Source organism: Carlito syrichta, unplaced genomic scaffold, assembly GCF_000164805.1.
Source record: "Carlito syrichta isolate Samal-C Ts95f unplaced genomic scaffold, Tarsius_syrichta-2.0.1 Scaffold308100, whole genome shotgun sequence".
In the NCBI taxonomy this organism is placed as follows: Eukaryota; Metazoa; Chordata; class Mammalia; order Primates; family Tarsiidae; genus Carlito; species Carlito syrichta.
The window spans coordinates 151,522-176,133 of NW_007252196.1; the positions used below are offsets into that span (position 1 = coordinate 151,522).

Sequence of the window (24,612 nt, forward strand, 5' to 3'; positions counted from 1 at the left end):
GGGTCAAATGCAGGAAGAAAATTATTGCTGATTCCACTTTCATATCAAATAATTGAATTATAGAATTTTATTGCTAGAAATGTCACTATAATTTGCCTAGTCAAACTTTTTTCTCCTAGATGCCTTTGAAGAAATTATTTTCCTAAATATTTATTTTAAAAAACTAATAGCAACCAACAATTTTTTTAGTGCTTTGGTGCCTACTATGTTCCAACCACTGTTCTAACTGCTCTTTATGGTTATCTCAGTCAATTTCATAACAGCAATGTGGTAAAAGAACATTCTGGAACAGAATTCATATTTAAGACAGCATTGTGTTTGACTTCCTATTTAATAGAAAACCATATGAAAACTGGGTCTTTGTCTGTTGATTCCTTCTCCAACCATCCCTGCATGATAGTAGACACTTTCTTTTTTTTTTTTTTTTTTTTTTTTGAGTTGGAGTCTCACTCTCTCACCCAGACTGGAGGGCAGTGGTAAATGGAGAAAGCTAACATAGGCAGTATAGGCTACTCTTTCAAAAAAGGTGAACAATTAAAGAAAGATGAACAACAGCAAAGCTCTCTTAGCCTCAGCTTTCTTATCTGTAAAGTAAAGGAAAATAATACCTACTGATATAGTTGGTATTAGAATTATATATATAACACACTTAGCAAAGTGTCTGACATATATCAGATGTTTTACAGATATTTGTTTGTTTGTTTTACAGATATTTGTTTGTTTGTAGTCCAACCTATTTTTTTTCTCTTCCACTGGGAATAGAAAGTCAGTAACCTTCTTATAATATTTCCACATCTGTCTGAGCATTATCACTGCCACCTGTAACTTCCTTTATTTGAATAAATAATGTATACTCAGAGATACATAATATGATAGGGCTAAAAGAGGTCCTAAAGAATATAATTTTAACTTAAGAAAGTAGAGATTCAGGTGAGTGAAGTCTCTCCACAATGACATGAATAAGTAGTAGAGCCAGGACTAAGACAAAGGCTATTGTTTTCTAGTCCAGGGTTCTTTCATTTAGGGTTTGATTGATCATTTTCTGAATGGTCATGCTTACTTTTTTGGTCCAATCTTTAACTTGTACTAACACTAGCATGGTACAGATCCTATGAATCTTACACATTGTTTCAAGTGTTAGATTTCTTTTTTTTTTTTTGAGTTGGAGTCTCACTCTGTCGCCCAGACTGGAGTGCAGTAGCCACTCCCAGCCACCGCTGGACTCCGACGATCCTTCCGCCTCAGCCTTCCGAGTAGCCAGAACTACAGGCGCGCGCTACCATGCCCAGCTAATTTTTTTTAATTTATTGTAGAGATGCGGTCTCACCAAGTTGCCCCGGCGGGTCTCGAACCCGCGGGCTCAGGCAATCCACTCACTTCAACCTCCCAAAGCGCGGGATTACAGGCTGAGCCACCGAGCCTGGCTGATGGTAGACACTTTCAAGATTTCTTCTCTCCCTGGGAACCTCCCACGTATTCATTGTATAGGCACACACACCTTTTTACGAGTTGCCAAGGAAACCTGTTGGAAAAATAAAACCTGTCACCTTTGTCAAAGAGAGTATTCGCAGTGCTTCAGACATAAAAAAGGGGAAGGAGGTAGGAGGAGAAGCAGATAGCGCCTTGATTAAAGATGATGCTGTTTTGTTGTACATATTCTTCCTGTAGGGCTCTATTGGCCTTTGAACACTGAATGCTGGAGTCTGAACACTGAATGCTGGAGTCTGAAAATAGCCCATCTCTTATTTCAGTTCTTGCTAAAATTAGCCTCAGGAAAGTTTATTATTGTAAAGGGCTTAATCTGTCTTCCACAATGTCCCCTAGATATCCATTTTAGAAGTAGCCAGTGCAGGATTATCCACGGTTATGGGAATCAGGGGTGACATCAGCAATGAAATGCACATAAAATCTCAAACCTTCATTTTGGCCAGAGTGCACTTGGTTGCTACCTCCTCCCATATCAGACCTGAGCTCAATCTCTGCGTTCTTTTCTTAGTCAGAAATGCTAAAGAATAAGTCTTTCTTCCTAACCTATATTTGAGGTCCTGATGTTCATTGATGTCTTGGCACCTGAATTTCATTTTTAAGTTTGCACCTAGCACCTTGGAGTCACTCAGAAAGACAGAGAAGAGAAGAGAGCATCGGAACAGCCCCTTCTATCCTCATACCCCCCAAATCTTTCCTTTATTTCCCCTTCAATGCTATTGTGAATGTTATATGACTCTGAGAAAAAGGAAAGAATGCAATGTTCAGATGTTTCTTATCAGCTTTTTTAAATTAAATTTTATTTTATTATAGAGCTGGGGGGTGCAAGTAGGGATTGAGTACACAAGTAGGATGCATTCAGGTGAAGTTTGGGCCTTCAACTGGCCCTCACTCCCCCTGGTATAGGGTACTGGGTGGGAGTTATACATTTTGCTCTGAACTCCCCAGGACTCAGCAAAGAAAGAATAGTATCAAGTACCTGATTCAGAGTATTTCTAAGATTTTGTCAAATTTCTCAGAAGCAGCATGACTTTTCTTGGCGCTGAGATGTGACAACTCTTTCTCCTTCGAGTCTTCATAAAGTGAACCACTTATAGGGTTCCACTGTGAGCAACCAAAACCGTCAAATATCAGTGACTTGAATAAGAAATGTATATCTCTCTCAGGTCAGCATGGCAGTCCAGAGCAAGAATGGCTCTTGGTGGGTGTCAGGAATTCAGAACCTTGTGTATTTTTCCTCCACCTCATCCAAGATAGTCATTCATGCTCTGGCCAAAATGTCCCCCATTCCAGCCAGTAGGAAAGAAGAAGAAGGACGAACACATCCCGCACTCCTTTAAAGATAGATCCAGGAAGTTGTGGAAGATACTTCCGATATATCTCATTGGCCAGAACTTAATCACGTGGGCCAAGGGGAAGGCTGAAAAATAGAGTCTTTATTCCAGGCCTAGGTAAAAGTGAACTTTCTGTTTACTAAAACAGAAGGGTAGTACAGTCATTTTTCCGCATCTACCAGGAATACCAAAATCCACAGATGCTCAAATCCTGGATATAAAATGATGTAAGATTTTCGTAGAACTACACACATCCTCCTGTATACTTTAAATCATCTCTAGATTACTTCCAATACCTAATACAATGTAAATGCTATGTAAATAGTTGTTATGCTATATTGTGTCTCTTTGTATTATTTTTATTGAAGTTTATTTTCTCACCGTTCTAGAGGCTAGAAGTCCAAGCTGAAGGGGATGGCGGGGTTGGTTTCCTCGGAGGTCTCTTTCCTTGGCTGGCAGATGACCACCTTCTTGTTGCACCCTCCTTCGTTTGTGTCCTTTCCCTGCGCGCATGCACCCCTGGTGTCTCTCTGGTCATCCTAATCTCTTCTTATAAGAACATCAGTCAGACTGGAGTAGGACCCACACTCATGGCTTCATTTCAACTTAATTGCCTCTTTAAAGACCCTACCTCCAAATAAAGTCATATTCTGAGGTACTATACTGAGGTACTTCGCTTCAACGTACGAATGTATGGGGAATGCCAGGGCAGGAGGGTCACAATTGAGTTCATAACAGACAGAGTAGATATGGGAGATCAACTAGAAGTCTCTTGCAATATAACCTGCCAGCATCCTGTTAACTGGATAAATAATACATTCTTTGGGATCATCTGTTCTGTCTCCCCGTTTAAATCCAAGAATCCTCGAAAGCAAGAGTCTTAGAATTTAGCACGCCGCTTTGCACCTTTGTGCTCAGGAAATGCTTTGCAGATCAAAGTGGAGACTGCCCAAGGAACCACAGCCTGAGCAGAATCTGGAACTCAGGATTCCTGAGTCTCTATACCACCTGCTTGTCCCAGCATGCTACACCAACACCTTGAAGGCCTGACAGCCAACTCACACCCACCACGTGGGCACGTCTCGGCATGTGCTGTCGTCTCAGATGTTTCATATCAAAGATTACAAGGCCCTAAAGCAGAAACTGCTGTTCCTGGTTTTGCACAATTCTCGGGTGTCTATAGAGAACTCAGCAGATATCAAACTATTTTAAACACTGATATCAAAAGTCATTTAAATTCTTTCTGGGCCATTTTGCTGTGTTTTGCTTTCTATGGACACCCTGCAGAAATTTTAGAAGGTTGTCCCAGGGTCAAAGTCAACTTGCCACAACTCCTGAAAATGTTGGCGAATCACTGCTCTAACCTCAGCGGCCTCTCCCCCAAGGTATCCCCCAACTTGGGCAAAGGCAGAATGGGCGCCAACCTGGGAATGGTATTTTTCTTTTCTGCTTCTCTAACCAGCTTGCAAGCTGTTGCCCATTGAGCCAGAGTGAGATTTCACTTGGCAAGAAGACAAAAAGAATTTCACCTAAAGTATGCTGACAGCTTGCTCCTGGGGCACATCTCAAATCCACCCCAGGATTCCAGACTCCTGGACTTGCCTGTGGCAGGACTTGACCCCAGGGGGCTGTGAAGTTCCCACGGAGAGCCCTCTTGGCACGGACCTCAGATACAGTCTCTTCGGTCCATTTCTGCCCTAGCAACAACCACCCCCAATACAACTTTTGGAAGCTGTACAATATAGCTAACTGTTTGCATTGGACAGTAGTATGTTTAGAGCTTATGCATCTAAACAGACAATTATTATCTGCTATTTGCTAGTGGCACTGCCTGCCTGGTGACTTTGGCAGATGGAGAAAGGAGCTAATCCTGTAAGTTATAAGCGGAAGGGTTATTGATGAAATGTCACCATCTGTTGGTGTCATTAAAATGATATGAGTCATAAAGAGTTGCTTTTGTTCTTTCTCGAAAAAAGGTTGGCCTGGAGTCTAGAGAGAAGTTGCTAGTTTGTAGATGGCAGTGAGGGACCGAGCTGAGGGGAGGGGTCAACCCTGGAAGGCGAAGGAGCCTTGGTGAATTCATCAGATCAGCCTGATGTGTTTTCAAGAAAGTCAGCCCTTGGCTGAAATAATACCATCGATCTCAGCAGGGCACGGTGGCTCACACCTGTAATCCCTGTGCTGTGGGAGGCTGAGGCAGGAGGATTGCTTGAAGCCAGGAGTTGGAGACCAGCCAGGGCAACACAGCAGGACTCCGGGCGGGGGGGAACTCAAAAATCCCTATCTCGTATGAGATGGGGTTCTTATTGGGAATGAATGATGCAATAGCTCAGCTTTCTCATGCTCATTTCTGGAGCATCCACCAGGTAGAGAGAGGGGAAAGTCATTCATTTGGGTTAAGCAAGAAAGACTGAATCTGGGAGGAACAAACAGGAAACTACACCTGTCTCCTTAATCCTCATTGGTCCCATGACACAGAGATTATTTATGTAGCCAGCTGACTCCTTGAGAGGCTGGTGAGGCCAACAGGAAACTATGTTCTCTATATCTGCCAATCTCCTGGGAGCAGACAGAGGTGGCTTGGAAGAGGGACCAGAGCCAGCACACCCAAGCCTTCATCAGGGATTGGAGCCCTCAAGATAGAGCAGAGAAAGCAGGGAATATTAATAGAATGGCATGTGAATTGCACAGCAAAAGGGTAGGGTGTACGAGATGTGTGTTTAGTGAGGATCTGGGCAACCACAATAAACTGCGCCAACTTCCTAATTCTGCCTTATTACTAATCCCCTTAATTCCTTTACAGTTGCTGTTTACAAACTCTTTTACCCACTGCCAAGGACATACCCCCAAAGCGGAAGAACCCGTTATTACCATCCTTTTTCAACATGGCTTAACATTCCCTTTTGTACTGTTATTATTTTTTGTGTTAACTCCCAGGAAGAGGTGACATGTTGAGTGATAACCCGCTACCCATTCTTTGGCAGTACCTCAGGTCTGCCAAATAAATAAGCCTAACACGGCACTGCTGAGCATTGGGCTCACACCCAGGCCTGACCTCTGCTTGAATCCTTCACCCCGGAGGCCAACTGGCCCAAACTGCCCCACTCACTACCTCCTTGGGGACAAAAGCACGGAGGGGGTCAGTGCTACTGCTTGAAAAGTACACGACACTGGAAAAGCACCACAGGGGCAGGAGCTTTCTGAAGTTATTTATGTGATCTCCAAAGGAAGCATCAGCGGAAAAGCTCCTGTTGATATTTTTACATCTGCTGCATGGTTCACCGCTGCACTTTCATTTTTAAACAAGCGGGGAAGGGAGTGATTGATGACGTCTCCAGTGCTGTTTCGGAAGCGCAAGGGCCCATCTGACAGGCTAATGGTCATCCCGCCAGGCCCAGATCTGCCTTCCGTCTCTTCTAGCTCTGGGACTTCAGAAGCTGCTGACTTCAGGGACTGGTGAATAAAACACGGGCCGCTTGCTGCCAAGTCAGAACTCTGAAGTTTCTACCCTAGCTCTGAGGCCCTGTGCGGGTTCGGTGTCTCGCTCAGCTCCTGCCTTCTGTCTCTCTGAGGACGGAGGCACATGTTTGCAAAAGTCGTGTTTGACTGCAAGTCAAAGGCCTTAGAAATCAACAGTGGCTAAGCAGGTTAAAAACTCGCCACCTGAGAAGGGTGTGAGGGTGGGAGGGGAAAATGGAGAGAGGTTGGTGAATGGGTACAAACTTACAGTTAGGTAGGAGAAATAAGTTCTAATACTCAACAGGAGACTAGGGTGACTATCGCTAGCAACAGTATATTGAATATTTCAGCATAGCTGGAAGAGAGAACTTGAAATGTTATCAACACCTAGAAATGACAAACACTCAAGGTGATGGATATCCCACGTGCTCTGACTGATCAGTACACATTCTATGCATGTCAAAAGTATTCACATATACCCCCATGAATATGTAAAATATTATGTGTCAATAAAAGAAAAAAAAACTCACAGCCACACAAAAACCAATAAGTTTAACTACTCCAAGGCCAGTGGGTGGGAGTTAATCTCTCTCAGTACTGTTACTGAATCGTTTCTGTGGTTACTTTTATTTGCCTGTTGAAAATCTGTGCTCTAAGGAAATGAAAGAAAGAAAGAAAGGAGGAAGAGAGGGGAGGGAGAATGGAAGAGAGAGAGGGAGAGAGAAGGAAGGAAAGAAAAGAGAAGAGAAAGAAATTTTAATTTTTGACAGTGTTCTCTTTCCCAAAGATTCTAAACCTTGTGGCTTTGTCCTCAAGGAGAAGGGAAAAGGGAGATGTGGTGGCCATTGGGTCTTTTGCTCTGCAGATAACAATTTCTCATCAAAAGTTCATGAACATAGCTGTGGCTCACTTCAGTTGTATAATGAGTTGATGAACGTGAGAAGCTGAAGAGTATTCAAGGAGAGAGAAGAAAATTCTTAAATTCTCATGGAGGGACAGTGTATTGTTTGTTCCTGGGACTCCGGCAGTGGCCAGTGGGGCTCCCTTACAGACCTGAAAAATGCACATGTGAAGCCACGGGGACTACTCTGGAAAATTCCTGATGAAATTACAGCCTCCCTCCCTTCCTCTGTGCTCCTGCTGTTGTGTTGGTGTGCATTATCCTCTTTTTTTGTTTGTTTTATCTCTCTCTTCCTACTACAGACCACAGAGACAGCAGAGCCAGAGGAGGACCAGCCCCTCAGTCTGTCCTGGCCTTCCAACCCCCGCAAGCAAGTCACGTTTCTGATTGTTTTCCCCATAGTGTTTCCTCTCTGGATCACCTTACCTGACGTTCGCAAGCCTGTAAGTGAAGCATGTTTAAAATAGTTTCCTTATAAAAAGCATGATGACTGTTCATTGTCAGCCTCAATTTGTGTTAAAAGGAAAAGAGAAGTATGCTTGTATCAAAGTTTGACGTGTACCCCATAAATATGTGCAGTTCTAATTAATCCCCCAAAAATCAAAATTTTTAAAAATTGGCCAGGCACAGTGACTTAAGTCTATAATCCCAGCATTTTGGGAGGCTGAGGCGAGAAGATCGCCTGAGCCCGGGGCTTCAAGACCAGCCTGGACAACTTGGTGAGACCTTGTCTCTATAATAAATCAAAAAAATCAGCCAGCCACGATAATGCACATCTGTAGTTCCAGCTACTTGGAAGGCTGAGGTGGAAGGATCGCCTAAGCCCAGCAGGTCGAAGCTGCTGTGGCCATGAGCATGCCACTGCACTCCAGCCTGGGCGACAGGGTTGGAGTTGAGACTCCAACTCAAAAAAAAAAAATTGTTAAGGGAAGGTGGCATAGATGCCTATATATTCTTACACATGCCTGGAATTTCTACAAAAAGATACAGAATCGTAGTGATTGTTCAGGTTATCAAATCTGCGTAACAAACCACTCAGAAGTCAGTGGTGCAAAACAACCACTATTTTATTCTCTTCACGGATCCCGTGGATTAGGATTTTGAATAGGGACGTCAAGCATGGCTTGTCTCTGCTCCACAATGTCAGGGGCCTCAGGTAGGAAGACTTGCATGGTTGGGGGTGTCTCACACCTGGGAACCAGAACCACCTGGAGCTTTTTGTTGATGTGTCTGGCACGTGAAAGGCTGGACTAAGCCGGGCTTATCTACTGGAGTGCCTAAATGTGGCCTCTTCATGTGATTTGTGACTCCTCACAGCATGGTGACCTCAGGATATCAGATGTCTCACATAAGAGGTCACGGACTCCAAGAGTGAGTGCTCCGGTGGCAGAAAGCAGAAGCTGCATGGTCTGTGATGACCTAGTCTTAGAAATTACATAGAGTGGGGCCAGGCTCGGTGGCTCAACCTGTAATCCCAGCACTTTGGGAGGCCGAGGCAAGTGAATTGCCTGAGCCCATGGGTTCGAGACCAGCCTGGGCAACTTGGCAAGGCCTTGTCTCTACTATAAATCAAAAATTAGCCAGGCATGGTAGCACGTACCTCTAGTTCGACTGCTTGGGTGACTGAGGTAGAAAGATCACTGGAGCCCAGCAGGTCGACGCTGGGGGTGGCTGTGAGTGTGCCACTGCACTCCAGCCTGGGTAACAGAGTGAGACTCCAACTCAACAAAAAAGAGTTATGTAGAGTCACTTCCTCTATACCCCACTTGGCAAAGCACTCACAAGACTCTCCTGATTGAAGGAGAGAAGACAGAAAGCTTCCCTAGAACACATCACTGTCATATAGCATATGCCTCTCTTGATGGGAAGAGTGTCAAAGGAATTTGTGACCGTGTTCAAAAACCACCACAGTGGTTGTCTCTGAGAAGGCAGTTGAGGGTCTGAGGCAGGAGGGTGACTCACTTTTTCTTGAATATTCTTGTGGCTGTGAAAATTGTTACATAATTCAAAAAATAACTTAAAGAAATGCATTTGTGTAGTATAAATGCCCGCCTGTCTGATCTCTCTCCTGTGTTACTGTCACTCCTATCATCGATGTTATTATCTGCTGTTATTAGGTACTGGGTCCTATGAGCACAACACCAGCTTATGATCAGCAAAGAACGACCTGAATGTAGATCAGATCAAGGAAATATCCCCAGCCCATGTTGTTGAACTTGGCTCTTGGGTCACTGCCTCCAAAATAAAAGAACTAAAGAGAGAAAAGGAGAAACAGCCCAACTTTTTCTTATGGCACTGCACACACATTCTCATTCAACAGAAATGTATGCCTACTGCATCAGATTGTGTTCTTAATGTTCCTGACGAAAGCCTCATTTCTGCTTGGACCAACACACAGTGTATTCAGAAAAAAAAAAGTCCAGTCCATCCCAGAGCTGTCACTTGGGGGAGCAATGAGGGAAAGCCCCTCTGGCTACCCTAGCCCACACTGCAGGGGCCAACTCTCAAGGAAGGACTGCATAGGGGTAACTAGTCAACTTCTTGCAGAGGAGAGCATCTCATGCAGCCCCATGTTCTTGCTCTGTACCCCCCAGGGATCATAGTGTCAGTCACAGCGGTTGTCACGACCCAGGTAACCACAGCCTTGTTAATTCCTGTTGGTTTTTCAGGAGCTGCTGGTTGGGAGCCTTTGATCTCCTCTGACATCCTCTTTGACCTTTCAGCTCAGATCGCCAAGAAAATGGACACTTAGCTAGCCCTTGCTCTAAGAATCCCAACCCTGAGAGCCCAGGGCCTTGAGGTATTGGACCACAGTAAACTGTATATAGACTCTTAGGAAATATATAGGGTAGGAATATGTACATTACTGGCATAATGAAAGAAACTTAGACACAGAGAAGGTAACTAACTAATACCTGGTCTCTTCCTAAAGAGTGGAGCTGAGATTCAAACTCAGGTCTGTGTGACCATACAGCTTAGACTTCTTGTATTTTATGATGCCAGAAGGTAAATATCTGGAAAAAAAATCATCTCTAAAAGCATTTGAAATAGAATATTGGGGTAATGTCTAGCATAATTTATCATAAGTCTTCAAGAGCTCTCTCATTTGAAAACGACTGAAGAGATATCCCATCCCATCAACTTAATCCGTAAATAATGTGACCTGGTGGAGAGTCATATCTTGTCAAGTAGACACCAGAAAAAGGTTTCCTGGTAAAGGATGCACATGACAAGTATGGCTCACTTAAAACAATATTTAGGTTTCTTTATTCAAGATATAATTGTAGCCAGGTGCAGTGGATCACATCTGTAATCACAACACTCTGGGAGGCCAAAGAGGGAGGATTGCTTGAACCCAGAAGTCTGAGACCAACCTGGGCAATATAGCAAGACTTTGTCTCTACAAAAAAATAAAAATAAATAGCTGGGAGTAGTGACACACGTCTGTAGTCCCGCTACTCAGGAGGGTGAGGTGGAAGAATCACCTGAGCCCAAGAGGTCAAGACTGTAGCTATGATCACTCATGCACTCCAGCCTGGGTTACAGAGTAAGGATCCAACTCAAAAAAAAAAGATAAAACTGTAGAGTGTTTAGTCTGTGCAAAGGCTTGGCTTCTCAAAAACCTATGATCAAACAAGTGAATGCATTTGATTTTTTTTCCTTGACTTACATCAGATTGACATTTCCGAGATGTGCTTATGTTCATGTGTTCTCTCTCTCTCTCTCTCCCTCCCTCTCTCTCTCTCTCTCTCTGTCTCTCTCTCTCTCTCTCTCTCTCTCTCTCTCTCTCTCCCTCTCTCCCTCTCTCCCTCTCTCTCCCTCTCTCTCTCTTACACACTCTCACTCTCACTCTCGCTTTGGTTTGGCCCCAGGGAGACAAACTCAGGGAGACACGAGACACGGTTTTCCAAATGCCTGCAAAAGGTCTAGTGTGGTGTGGCCCACAGTGGAGGCGGCTGGTTACTGATGAGATGAGGTCAGCACACAACTGCTGAGGCAGTCAGGAAGATGTGCAGGAATGGAAGGAAGATGCCAATACCTAAAGACCCTGAGCTCTCAGGGTTGGGACTCTTAGAGCAAGGGCTGGCCGAGTGTCCATTTTCTTGGCAATCTGAGTTGAAAGGTTGAAGAAGACATCAGAGGAGATCAAAGGCTGCCAACCAGCAGCTCCTGAAAAACCAACAGGAATTAACAAGGCAGTGGTTACCTGGGTCGTGACAACTGCTGTGGCTGATACTACAATCCTGGGGGAACAGACCAAGAATATGGAGCTGCACAGGATGCTCTCCTCTGCAAGATGTTGACTGGTCATCCCCGTGCAGTCCTTCCTTGAGAGCCAGCCCTGCAGCATGGGCTAGGGTAGCCAGACGGGCTTTCTCTCATTGTTCCCCCAAGTGCCAGCCCTAGGATGGACTGGATTTTTTTCTTTTTCTGAGCATGCCATGTACTGTTCCAAGCAGAAATGAGACTCTAACAAGGAACTTTTGGTTGTTTTTAAACTTCCTCATCAAATAATGATTGAACACCTATTATATGCCAAGTTCTGAACCTGGGCCCTTAAAGAGATACAAACACACAGAACTTGCAATTTGTTTCTTTAAGGGGCTCTAAGATTAGTAAAAGAAGCAAAGCATGGCCACAGAACAAGATTATGCAGCTATGTTAGTGAGAGAAACTGGACTTGAACCCAGGTCTCCTGACTCCACAGCATTTTCATTCTACTACATTGACTGTGGTGAGCTTTCCCCCATGACGTATGAGCTGTGCAGACTTGGGAAAGGCATCTCTTGACACTGGATCCCATTTTTCTTCCTTAATGAATAAAGAGTGGAAGGTCTCTAGATTCCAGGCTAGCTGGCATTCTATGATTAAGAAAAAACGTAAATAAGGAGATAACCATCAATAAGCCATTGCAAATTCAAGGTGACCATACTCCCCAGTTTGCCCAGGATAGTCGCAATTTACTATCAAAGCCTATTGGTTTGGAAGATAAATCATGAAGGTATCCTCTGCGTATACAATATGCCAAATGAAAGAAACCACACCAGTTGATACAAAAGTCAATAAATGAACATGCTTAGTAAGATTTGTATTAGGTTCAAGCTTGTGTCAGTCGACTTTTACTATGTAACATACCACCCCAACTTAGTGGCTTAAAACAGGAAGTATTTTTTTTTAGCCTATAATTCTGTGAATTGGCAACTTGGGCTGGGCTCAGCTGGACAGTTCATCTGCTAGACTCGTGAGGTTCACATATATGACTGAAAGCTGGTTGGCATAGAGGTATCTTAGCTGGAACAGCTTGTCTCTGCCTCACATGATCTCTTATCCTTAAGCAGGCTAGCCTGGACTTATTCACATGATGGTGACGTGCCAAGAGCAGCAACAATGAACGCTACAAAACCCTCTTGAGATCTAGTTTGGGATTTCACACTGTCATTGGTCAACATTCTATTGTATTCTTTGACCAGCATTCTATAGGTCAAGGGAAGTCATAAGGCCAGCCTAGATTCAAAGGGTGGAGAGACAGACCTCGCCTCTTGATGAGAGGGGCAACCAAGTGTTGTGGTCACTTTTGCAATCCACCATAGACTTCATGCACTTCCACAAGGGCCTCTTGAGAAAATAACTAAGGAGAAAGAGAGAAAAAAATTACCAGCTAATAGATACCTGCTCTTTTTTGGCCTGGTTGCTCTGCCTTTTTAGTAGATCTTGAATTACTCATGGCGATGAACATATCAAACCTTAACAATAATTACAGGGAAAACATGATTTTTTAATGTGTACTTCTGGTTTCAGAGTAAATAGTACTCCCATTTATTTTTATTTCTGCTTCATTTATATGCAAATTATATGACAGTGTTTGTTGAATCATGCATGCTTTCAGCTCAGATAATTAATATAGGCTTCACATTTATAGTTTTCTTAAATTAGTAGCTTTGTTTTAAAAGAACTAAAATGTAAACCTTCAGGAAGAGCATGTCTCTGATAAAAATTGAAAATAATAAACTAAATAAAGACCCAAAAAGTTGTCTTCTCTCACGATCTAGAATGGGTGTCCTAGAATCTAATACAAATCTTCTACTAAGCATGATCACTTATAGACTTTTGTCTCAACTGGCACGGTTTCTTTCATTTGGCGTATTGTATACGCAGAGGATACCTATATGATTTATCTTCCAAACCAGTATGCTTTGAGAGTGAACTGCGACTATCTTGGGCAAACTGGGGAGTATGGTCACCAAGAATGCATCTAATGAAATATTAAAGCATGACCCATTAGAACTAGAGAAGAACGTGCAAACCCAGCTAAATGTTTGTGATTTCTATCATTCATTCATTCCACAAGTATTTATTGAGCGTCTACTATGTGTCAAGCACAGTCTAACAAGGGTATAGTGATTGAGACCCAGAGAGATCCAAGCACATCCAGCTAGTAAGAGTCAAAGCCGGCTGGGCATAGTGGCTCAAGCCTGTAATCCCAGCACTTTGGGAGGCCAAAGCAAGAGGATTGCCTGAGCCCAGTGATTTGAGTACAACCTGGGAACTTGGTGAGACCTCATCTCTGCAATACATCAAAAAAATTTAGCCAGACATGGTAGCACATGCCTATAGTTCCAGCTACTTGAAAGGCAGAGGCAAAAGGATCTCCTGAGTCCAGCAAGTTGACACTGGGGTGGCCATGAGCGTGCCACTGTGCTCCAGCCTGGGCAACAAAGTGAGACTCTGACTCAAAAAAAAAAAAGAGTCAAAGCCAAATTGACATAGACACTTTCACCTCCCCAAGAATCAGTTTCCTCATTTCTTAAAGACTAAAATGAGGATAACACAGTTGGCTTTTCATGTCTGCAGGTTCTGCGATCAAGCAAAATATCAATATAAATAAAAGCAATACCATTTAACAATTGTTTACATAGCATTTGCATTGTATTAGGTATTATAAGTAATCTAGAGATGGCTTAAAATATATAGGAACATGTGGATAGGTTACATGCAAATACTACACCATTTTTTATTGAGGACATGCACATCTGCAGATTTTAGTATTTGAGGGGGTTATGGCACTTTGCTAGACAGTTTATGTACATAAAATCCTCAATACAGCTAGCTAGATAGTGTCATTTCCCTCATTTTACAGATGAAGAAACCAAGGCTGAGAGAATTTGTCAAAGGGCACTTTCCTGGTAATTTATGAGTAGAAATTTCAATACCAGTCATATTAACCCAGAGACCACACTTTAATCTTTAACAGGATTGTTTGGGGGAACTCTGTTAGATATGTATGTCCCAGAACCTTGCACAGAGTAAATACTCAATAAACATTTGCTGAATTTAAATCAGTAAGGATATGACCAATTGGTACAACCAGCTAATGTCCAGCAACTTTTTTCAAACCAAGCCATTATCACTCTGATGTACTAAAAGCTTCTAATAAGAGCATTAGCTGTCAATTGAATAAGTAAACCATGACATTAGGAAGAAAATGGCCAGCACATGTGCACAATTTGCTTATTTGCTGATTAGTATGAGGCCAGCAGATGTCAGTATGAGCCGCCATGACTGTAACCATAAATTGACATGTTAGACCTTGACTCCCAGAACTGTTTTCTTCCTTCCAATGACACTGGTAACTAAATGACTGTATAGTTACTACCGAGCAGTGATGTCTGGAATGAGACTATGGAGTCCTAATTAGGGGAATGGTCCAGAAAAAATTAAAGAAGGGATGACTTGGGTAGTGAGAATGGAAATGGTAAGGTAGTTTGACAGTTGGGAAACACTTAGCCAGATTGCTGGCACATGAAGGGTTGATACTTCTGAAGAAGCAACAATATGGGAGGCTGGGAGAGGCAGATGGCCATACAGCTGGAACACTAGTCTCTACTTCCCTGATGCTTTTTTTATTTTCTGACATTCAGAGCAGAGCCTCGTATGATGATAATCATCATCATGATGTCTGTGATGGGGTATATTTTGAGCATTATTGGTCCTATTTTTCTTTAGGAAAGTGTTGGTATAACCTAGATGCTTAGAGTATGTGCTGTACAATCAGGTAGACCTGGGTTGAAATTTGGGGTCTAGTTGAGGATCTGAGTACAGCGTGGGTGCCCAGCCTTTACCTACCCATAGTATACGATGAGGATCCTGAAAATTCACAAAGGCAATTTATTTTTAGCCTTTTTTTTTCAGTGTGAGACCCTAATGCAGTTATTTTTTATGCCCATTAATTACTAGTTGGCTTCTTGATTGAGAATCATGAACATCAAACATTGAATTAGAGAGGTTTTCACTAGTATGTTGATTTGAATTTAGTTCCTTTAAGCCCTTAGTCTGATACCTTGCCTTCTACCTTTTGGCTGGGAATGTTCTGTAACTCAGTGATGATATTTTTCAGATGAGAAATATGTTCAAATTATTTGATTCTGATTTGTAAAGTCATCTCAGTGAACAGACAGGCAAAGATACAAAAATGATAATTACACATTCCACAAATGAGCTAACTTGGAAAGTGAGATTCTATGAAACAAGGACTCTCCTAGGACACCCAATGCTTATGCCACACCCTAAAGCATGGAGAAGGCTCTCATTCCCCTCACACAGTGCTCAGAATCAAGCATTGGGCGCTGCTCAGATCACACATGTGACCCTACATGGCGAGAGGGGCCCTTCTTTTCCCTTAACAGAAGCACAGCTATGGAAGAGGAAATGCTCATCTCACTTATGATCCTGAAAGAGTGATTTATGACGGGAGGAAAAGGATGGGTGCACCAGTCCACTTAATGCCTTGACTGGAAAAACTTGATCTCTTAGCACTGACTGGGTCAGAGAACCTGGTCGCCAGAACTCAGCTGAACTCCCAACTTCAAAGAAATTTGCTTTCAGCAGTAAAGGTTTCAATCTCCACTTTGAAAAAGTGGTGACTTTTCCTTCCCCATTACCCATCAAAGTGCTGGGGTCTCTGGAAGGAGTCTGGGTTCTTCTCTAAAATGTTTTCCTTCTAAGAAAGAAAAGGGGCAGGAAGAAGCATTTGAGAGTATGGTTTTGGCTACTCGCTGTGGCCCAAATTAATCAAAGCTGCTTGGTCTTCCGGAGATCCCGGTTAACGAATGGCTCAAAAAACAGCATTCATTTAAAGACAGAAATGGTTCCTGCGAAATTTTTAACAGAATCCTGCAAACGATAGTAAAAACATGTATTGGAAACTCGAAATTAGCAATGAGAACATAAGCCTGGTGTGCATCACCAGAGATTGTGTTCCTCATTATAGATACTCAAAAGATTACCATGTACAAGTTTATCTTTTTCTTTTAATGAAATGCTCAAAAGCCATGACAGGAAATGTTCTATGTGACTGCTCAAGGTCAGCCCTTCAGACAATTGAGATTACTTTCATCCAAGTCAACTCTAAAATTCATTTCTCTGGACAGAATTGGATGGCATTATCAAAGCAAAAAGTGGGATTGTTTCGCAACGTGAAAAGCTTTGAAATAAAAAGTGTTTGGCAATAAAGGTGAGAGGCTCTCTGACAGCATTCTGCTGTCCCGAGCCTATTTAAAAGGACCCCACTTTTTCCAACAAAGGCATCAAGAAAACACCTCCATGGTGCAAGCCTGGGTTTCCCTTTAGGGGGCTCAGGTAAGAAACACTGCATGTTGAGTGTCTGATTTGGGGCTGATTTTCCCTAGGAAACTTTGAAAGTGCTCACACAGTAAGCCTGAGATCGCACAAAGTTTAGTGCTAAGAGCAAAACTGGACATACTGTATTTTGAGGGAGAACATGAGAAAAAACATTTCCAAGGGCAATGTCTAGTCTGCCACCCCAGTGGAGGTCGGCACAACTGGGCATCTCCACCTAAGTCTACTCCAGCCGACATGCGAGATTCAAATGTCCTGGAGACTGGCCATCATCCAGAACCTGTAGAAGCTCTGGTGGTGGTGGTTTCTTCTGTGTGACTTTCCTGATAATTCATGGGACTGGGAGATGAGCCAATCCATTTTTAAACCTACCGATCTTTCCCATTTCTTCTTCAATGTCATCAATCCCGTGGGTTTTCTGCTCTATGGAGTATTAGTATACATGGCTTGCAAGCAGTAGAAACTGATTCTGACAAACTCGGGAGCAAAAGGGGGAAAAAAGGAGAAAGAGAGAGAATATTGGGTAGTAAATAAATTGAAGGAAAGGATGAGAAACCAGGCCTTAGAAAGGGCAAGAGCAGAGATAATCTGAGCATTCAGCTGCAGGAACTACCAGACATGCTCTTCAAAAAGACTTCTGTCTCAGGATACAGTTGTGACCCTTCAGTTCCCATCAGTTTCGCATTCCAAGAGAGAATCTTTTTTTTTTTTTGGTTGGAGTCTCACTCTGTCGCCCAGGCTGGAGGGCAATGGCACGCTCCCGGCCACCGCGGCCTCGACCTGCTGGGCTCCGGCGATCCTTCCACCTCAGCCTTACAAGTAGCCAGAACTACAGGTGCCTGCTACCACACCTGGCTAATTTTTGATTTATTGTAGAGATGAGGTCTCGCCAAGTGACCCGGGCAGGTCTCGAACCCCCAGACTCAGGCAATTCACTCACCTCAGCCTCCCAAAGTGCGGGATTACAGGCTGAGCCACCGAGCCCGGCTCCAAGAGAAAATCTTACTGTCCCAGTTTGATCAGCGATGGGTAGAGTCTTTTAACTGCTAATCCTACCAAGATGAGGGAAACAAGAGAAATAACTACACTGATGGTTTTAGCTTTGGACTGTATGATCCACCTCAATTGACAATGCTGATTCTCCTCTTCCCGGTTGTCTTTCAGACATCAAGGAAGTTTTTTCCTATCACATTCTTTGGCTCCATCTCCTGGATTGCAGTGTTCTCTTACTTGATGGTCTGGTGGGCGCACCAGGTAAGACTTTGAACGTAACATCCATCTACCTGGTTTTTCTCCAGTCTTGGTTGTCATGGTTAATTAATGTGTTTGCTTTCTGAAACTACCACAACAATATTGAATGTGACACAGACAAGTTATTCTTTCCAAGATTAAAGGAATTTATCCACTGGACTTTCCCTAGTCTCCAGAGATTTCCCTGTAATGTGAAGTCAAATTGGCACAGCCCCTGTATAGCCATCTAGAGGAAAGCAAGTTTAACTGCCTTTCGCCCTCAGCAGCCTGAAGCCAGGCAGACCCAGGCCAGGAGGAATGTCAGGATTTCACCTGGCTCAGTGACACTTACTTACCCAGTCACTCCCCTCAGGCTCTCACCAACCTTTCAAAACTGGCTGGTAGGAAAGTGCCTGGAAACAAAATGGCCCTCCCCTGGGCTCTAGTTTATAAGAATGATGATGTCTTTCATCTTTATCACATTTAACTCAGTACTAGTCATAATGCCTATCACAAGAATACACTCTCAGTAATTGCTACTGAAAAAGCATGAATGAGTGACACACAAGAGTATTTTCCAAGATAGTGGTGGTAACCATTGATAGTTGAGTGTGGACTGCATGCCAGGCAATTCACATCCCTTTGTCCTTATAATCTTGACAACATTCCTAAATAGGTTTAAATCCTATGAGGGAGGTACTATTGTTACCCACAGTTTACAGATAAAGTTAAGTGTAAAGCAGATAAGGAGATCACCCAAGACCACACAGACAGTAAATAGTAGAACTGAGATTCAATCCCAGGAATCTGCAACTCCAGAACTCATGCTTTTAATCTCTATTTTATACTACTTAAATTCCAAACTTCTCACTTGTATCCTTTGTTTAATATAGACCTAAATGTATTATGCTTGCTAACATAAATAAAATATAGCAATTTGAAATAAGGAAATATATACCAAGAACATATGTGGATAGACTTTTCAACAAATGGTGCTGGAATAATTGGATTTCCATATGCCTAAATAAATAAACTTAGAGCATTACCTCATACTATACTCAAAAATTAACTCAAAGTGGATCATAGTTCTAAATGTAAGAGCTAAGACTATCAAACTTTTGGAAGAAAGCATAGAAAATCTACATGATCATAGATTAGGCAGTTATTTGCTATAATACCAAAGTGTGATCCACAAAGAAAAAAATGGATAAATTAGATTTTATCAAAATTAAAACTTTTACTCTTCAAGAAACGCCATTTAAAAATGAGAAGAAAAATCACAGACTAGGAGAAAATATTTGCGAAATATTATCTGATACAGCATTTATTTCCAGGATATAGGCTGCTAAAGCTCAATAATAAAGCAAGCTTCCTAATTTTTTTTTTTTTTTTTTTTGAGTCAGGGTCTCACTCTGTTTCCCAGCCTCAAGCATAGTAGCATGATCACAGTTCACCACAGCTTTGACCTCCTGGGCTCAGGCAATCTTTCTGCCTCAGTCTCCTGAGTAGCTGGGAATATAGGCATGAATCACTGCACCCGGCCAGCATCCTAATTTTTAAGATTTCAATAGATAGTTCACCACAGGAGATATGCAAATGGATAATATGCACAAGAAAATATGTCTAACATCATTGTTGATTAGAAAAATATAACTCAAAACCATAACAAGATACCACTTTACACACACTAGGATAGATATAACAAAAAAAAAAGAAGGAAAATAACAAGCGTTGATGAGAATGTATAGAAATTGGAACCCTTATATGCTACTGATAGAAATACAAAATAATGCAGTCACTTTTGGGAAACAGCTTGGCAGTTCCACAAAATGTTAAACATAGAGTTACCATATGATCCAGCAATTCCACTCCTAGGAATATACTTAAGAGAAATGAAAACATATGTCCACAAAAACTTGTACTCAAATGTTCAAAGTAAAATTATTCATAATTACCAAAAAGTGGAAACAGCCCAAATGTCCATCTACTGATGAATGCATAAGTAGCATGTGGTATGTCCATACAATGGAATAGTATTTCACAATAAAAAGTACTAAAAAAAAAAAAAAAAAAAGAAGTACTCATACAGGCTATAAGATGAATGAAACACCAAAGTATTATGCTAAGTGAAAAAAGCCAGTTACAAAAGGTCACCTATCCTATGACTCCACTTATATGAAAGGCACAGAATAGGCACATCTATAGAGAGGTAATATAGGTTAATGGCCACCTAGGTTTGGGGGAAATGGGAAGTTACTGGTAATGGGTATGGGGTTTCTTGGTGGGATGATGAAAAAGTTCAAAACCTAAATTATGGTGATGACTGCACAACTTCTTTAATACATGAAAAGCCATTCAATTATACACTTTAAATGGGTGAATTTTATTGTATGTAAATTGCATCTCAATAAACATGTCTAAAAATATTCATGAGACATCACTTTACAACCACCAAGTTGGCTATAAAAAAAGCAGACAGCACCATGTGTTGTGGAGAAACATGGCTGCATACATTTGTGAAAACTTGCAAAACTGCACATTTTAAAGGGAGGATAAATTATACTGTATGTTAAGCATACCTTAATTTAAAAAAAAAAAAAAAAAAAGAATATATGTTACTAGCAAAACCCGCTGGAAATTTTGGTTGTTATACCAAGCCTTATTCCTATAATATATTTTATATTATTCCTGTCATAGCTATTCCTCTAACATTGGATTTCAGATTTCTCTTCCTGGACAATTCCAAAAATCGTTGTCTCCCTGAGGAAATTCTCTTTGCCCTGAAGTCGTATTTTCTACCTTCATTGAGAGACATTTGCTCCCAACACCTGGCAGAAATTGTAGCAGAAGGTGGGCTGCTTCTCAGCCTCCAGGTTTCCAGACTGAAAGGACTGTTTACCATTTATAGTGTATAATGGCTTTCTTAATATCATTTTTATGCTTTTATGTACAGATAAAGAAAAAAGTGATATTTCTAACTTGCTGGGATATGTTGTTTTCTAGATATTTCTTTTTAGCCATCATCCTAGAAGATTCCATCTTTTTCTTTTCTTTTTAATGATTATCTTAATTCCACAGTCTTGTGTTCTTTTCATTCCCTTGTAGAAAAGGAATACAAATTCAATGTCTGGAATAATAATAATTTTTTAAAAACCAAGAAGTTTGAAGGGCACACAGAAGTCTTTCTTTTCAGTCATAAAAGTTTCTCTTTCCTTTCTCCTATAGAAAGATCTCTCTCTTTCAAACACTCAGACAACTGATCAAAATAACAGATTCTGTTCTAAGAAGTCTAGCTCTAATTCTCTTGTTTATACTTTTGAATTATAAAAACTTTAACAGTAGTACCATTTAGTGCTCAACCATTTTGTTATCAAAAGTTTTCTCAATCACAAATACTGTTTGATAAATTATTTGGCTACAGTTTGGCCAAAAATAAATGCCCTTCACATAAAATACTTTATACACTTTGCCCTTAGCTTTTTTCCTATTTTTCTTTTTTCCCTTCGGTTTTGATTTTTGTTGTTGTTGTCTATTGATTTTGCATCTTAGTCACTTTCACGTGTGATTAAAAACCTGTGGTCAAAATCCATCCTACATCTAGTAGGAGAAGTTAGTTGTAAGGGCCAGATAAGACCTCATGTCTCACATAGCCAACAAAACATTCTTGCCGATCCAGCTTAAACCAAGGCATGGAGCTGCATGGAGGAATATTGGGAGCTGCACTGGGTTTGGCCTCTGAGTGGCCCCATCATTTGCTTCTATTAGAAAATAAGGGAATTCTCCCAAGAGACAGCCAAGGTCCTTTCTAGCTCTAAGTTTCTATGATGCTCCCTGATTTAATCAGAGTAATATCCCATCTATGCACCCATCATCTTCCCTCTGAATTGACAAAAGTCAGCTTCAGTGAAATGTACTCAAAACGAGCTTATAAAGACTACTTCTCCTTCAATGAACATGTTTCCAGAGCCATGCAGAGTCATCAGAATTTTTATATCTAAAGAAAATTCTTAGGCCGGGCACTGTGGCACATGCCTATAATCCCAGCACTTTGGGAGTCCAAGGTGAGAGGATAGCCTGAGCCCACCGGTTTGAGACCAGTCCCGGCAACTTGGCGAGACCTCATCTCTACAATAAATAAAAAGATTAGCTGGGTGTGGTGGCACATGCCTGTAGTTCTAGCTACTTGGAAGGCTGAAGTGGAAGGATCACCTGAGCCCAGCAGGTCAAGGCTGCGGTGGCCATGAGCATGCCACTGCCCAGCCTGGGTGACAGAGTGAGGCCAAGCATGGTGGTGGGTGCCTGTAGTTCCAGCTAGTTGAGGTGGAAGGGTCGCCTGAGCCCAGCAGTTGGAGGCTGCAGTGGCTGTGAGTGTATCCCTGCACTCCCAACCTGGGTGACAGAGTGAGACTCCAACTCAAAAAAAAAGGAAAGAAAGAAAAGAAAATTCTTTACCCCTGTGGTTTCCCACATTATGAATTGACCCCGGTAAACCAGCTTCTGTCCCTACTGCCTTGACAGTCTGACAAAGTGGATCAGGAAAAGGGTAATGTCTAAGTTATAAGAATCTAATACTTATTGAACATTTACTTTATGCCTGACACTGTGCTGTTTTGCTTTATTTGCAACGTCACATAATCATCAGTAATTCCTAGTAGATATTACTGTCATCATTTTACAGATGGGAAGAACTGAGACTTCAGGGATATCGGCTTGGGTTTATTTGTACCGTCGTTTCTCCAGCCAGTGCTTTTACCCACACCATCATTCTTCTCCCCTTCAACTCATATGTGTTCCTGTCTATAGTAGCATTCAAAATCCAAATATAAATAATTTTTAAAATTTATTTGTGTAAGCCGGGCTCGGTGGCTCAGCCTGTAATCCTGCGCCTTTGGGAGGCTCAGGTGAGTGGATTGCCTGAGCCTGCGGGTTCGAGAACCGCCTGGGCAGGCGAGACCTCATCTCTACAATAAAGTCAAAAAATTAGCCGGGCGTGGTAGCGCGCGCCTGCAGTTCCGGCTACTCGGAAGGTTGAGGCAGAAGGATCACAAGAGCCCAACAGGTCGAGGCTGCGGTGGCCAGGAGCGGCCACTGCACTCCAGTCTGGGCGACAGAGTGAGACTCCAACTCAAAAAGAAAAAAAAAAATTATTTGTATTTTGGGGACAGGGTCTTTCTATATTGCCCAGGTTGGTCTCAAACTCCTGGGCTTAAGCGGTCCTCCTGCCTCAACCTCCCAAATAGCTGGGGCATGCCACCGTGCCCAACTAAATGATTTTTTAAGTAGTCACAGCTTTAGAACTCCAAGAATTTAGATTATTAAGAATGCTGTAAATAGACTGGAATTGCTTAGGGTGACAATTATTTAGTCAACCTCTTCACAGCCTTTGACAATGTTTCACTCTAAATCTAATCGAAAAATGTCATCAAGAAGAATATTTTGCTCAAACAGGGCACTTCTGTGCAAAACTCTTATTTAACTTTTGTCTAAGAGAATCAGTGGAAAACATGCTTAGTGAAACCACCTGCATAAGCAGGTTGATTGAGTCATTCACAAATAGGTATTGAGAGCCTCTACTGTCAATGGGGAGACCACCGTGGCCAAGGCAAGACCCTACTCACGTGAAGACAGGGCTAAACGGGTCTAAACTAGTGCATCCCTCCAGGCCCTGGAGCCAGCATGGTCGTCAGAATGAAAATAGCTCCTAACTATGCTTCTAAGCCAGTAGGAACCAAACATTACTTATTAAAAAAGAAAAGAAAAGAAAAGAAATGGGCAAAGAGCTGTGGCTCACACCTATAACCCTAGCACTTTGGAAGGCTGAGACAGGAGGATTGCTTGAGCCCAGGAGTGGGAGACCAGCCTAGGCAATGCAGCAAGACCTCGTCTCTACGTAAAAATCAAAAGATTAGCTGGGCGTGGTAGTGTATGCCTGTAGTCCCAGCTACATGGGAGGCTGAGGTGAGAAGGTCACCTAGCCCAGGAGGTCAAGGCTGCAATGAGCCATGGTCATGCAGTCTCATTGCCAAGTCTGGGCAACAGAGTAAGATCCTGACTCAAAAAAAAAAAATATATATATATATATATTTATATATATACTTAGAAGTGAGTATAGTCTACCTCCTAAAAACATTTATCCTTATGTGCTATTTTGACCTTTCCAATTTTTTAAAAAAACACTAGCTGTCATCAGGTAGCCTGTTGGAAATCGGATGGAAAGCGCCATCTTGAACTGCGATTCAACTCTAGCAAAATACAGAAAGACTTTAAAAGTCCCAAGAAGACAAATGAATTGCTCAAAAGAATGGAGGAGTTTTCAACTGAAGCTAGACCAGCCCTCAGAAATCGTCCTAAAAGACAAAGATCAAAAGAAAATGTAATGGCCTCTCTCCCACACTTGCCTTTCAACAATGAGATACGATTTACAAGGGGGTCTTTCCACAAGTTGTCGTTGAGTCCTCACAAATACCTGGTAAGGTAGTCACTATTGTCCCCACTCTGTGGATGAGAAAGTGAGGAACAAAGACGTGTACATGGGTCGTTAGCAGCAGGTCAAGAACTTAGCTCAGA

General features: G+C 42.1%; 1 protein-coding gene across 1 annotated transcript in view; it reads left to right on the forward strand.

Moving 5' to 3' along the window:
* The window catches only part of LOC103267301 (sodium/potassium/calcium exchanger 2-like), a 107,392-nt gene that overhangs the window by 74,072 nt on the left and 8,708 nt on the right, over positions 1-24,612 (forward strand). Inside the window, exons 8-9 of the mRNA XM_021715976.1 lie at positions 7,482-7,622; positions 17,980-18,069. Coding sequence (XP_021571651.1) covers positions 7,482-7,622; positions 17,980-18,069 — 231 coding nt within the window. The remainder of the gene's footprint in view (positions 1-7,481; positions 7,623-17,979; positions 18,070-24,612) is intronic.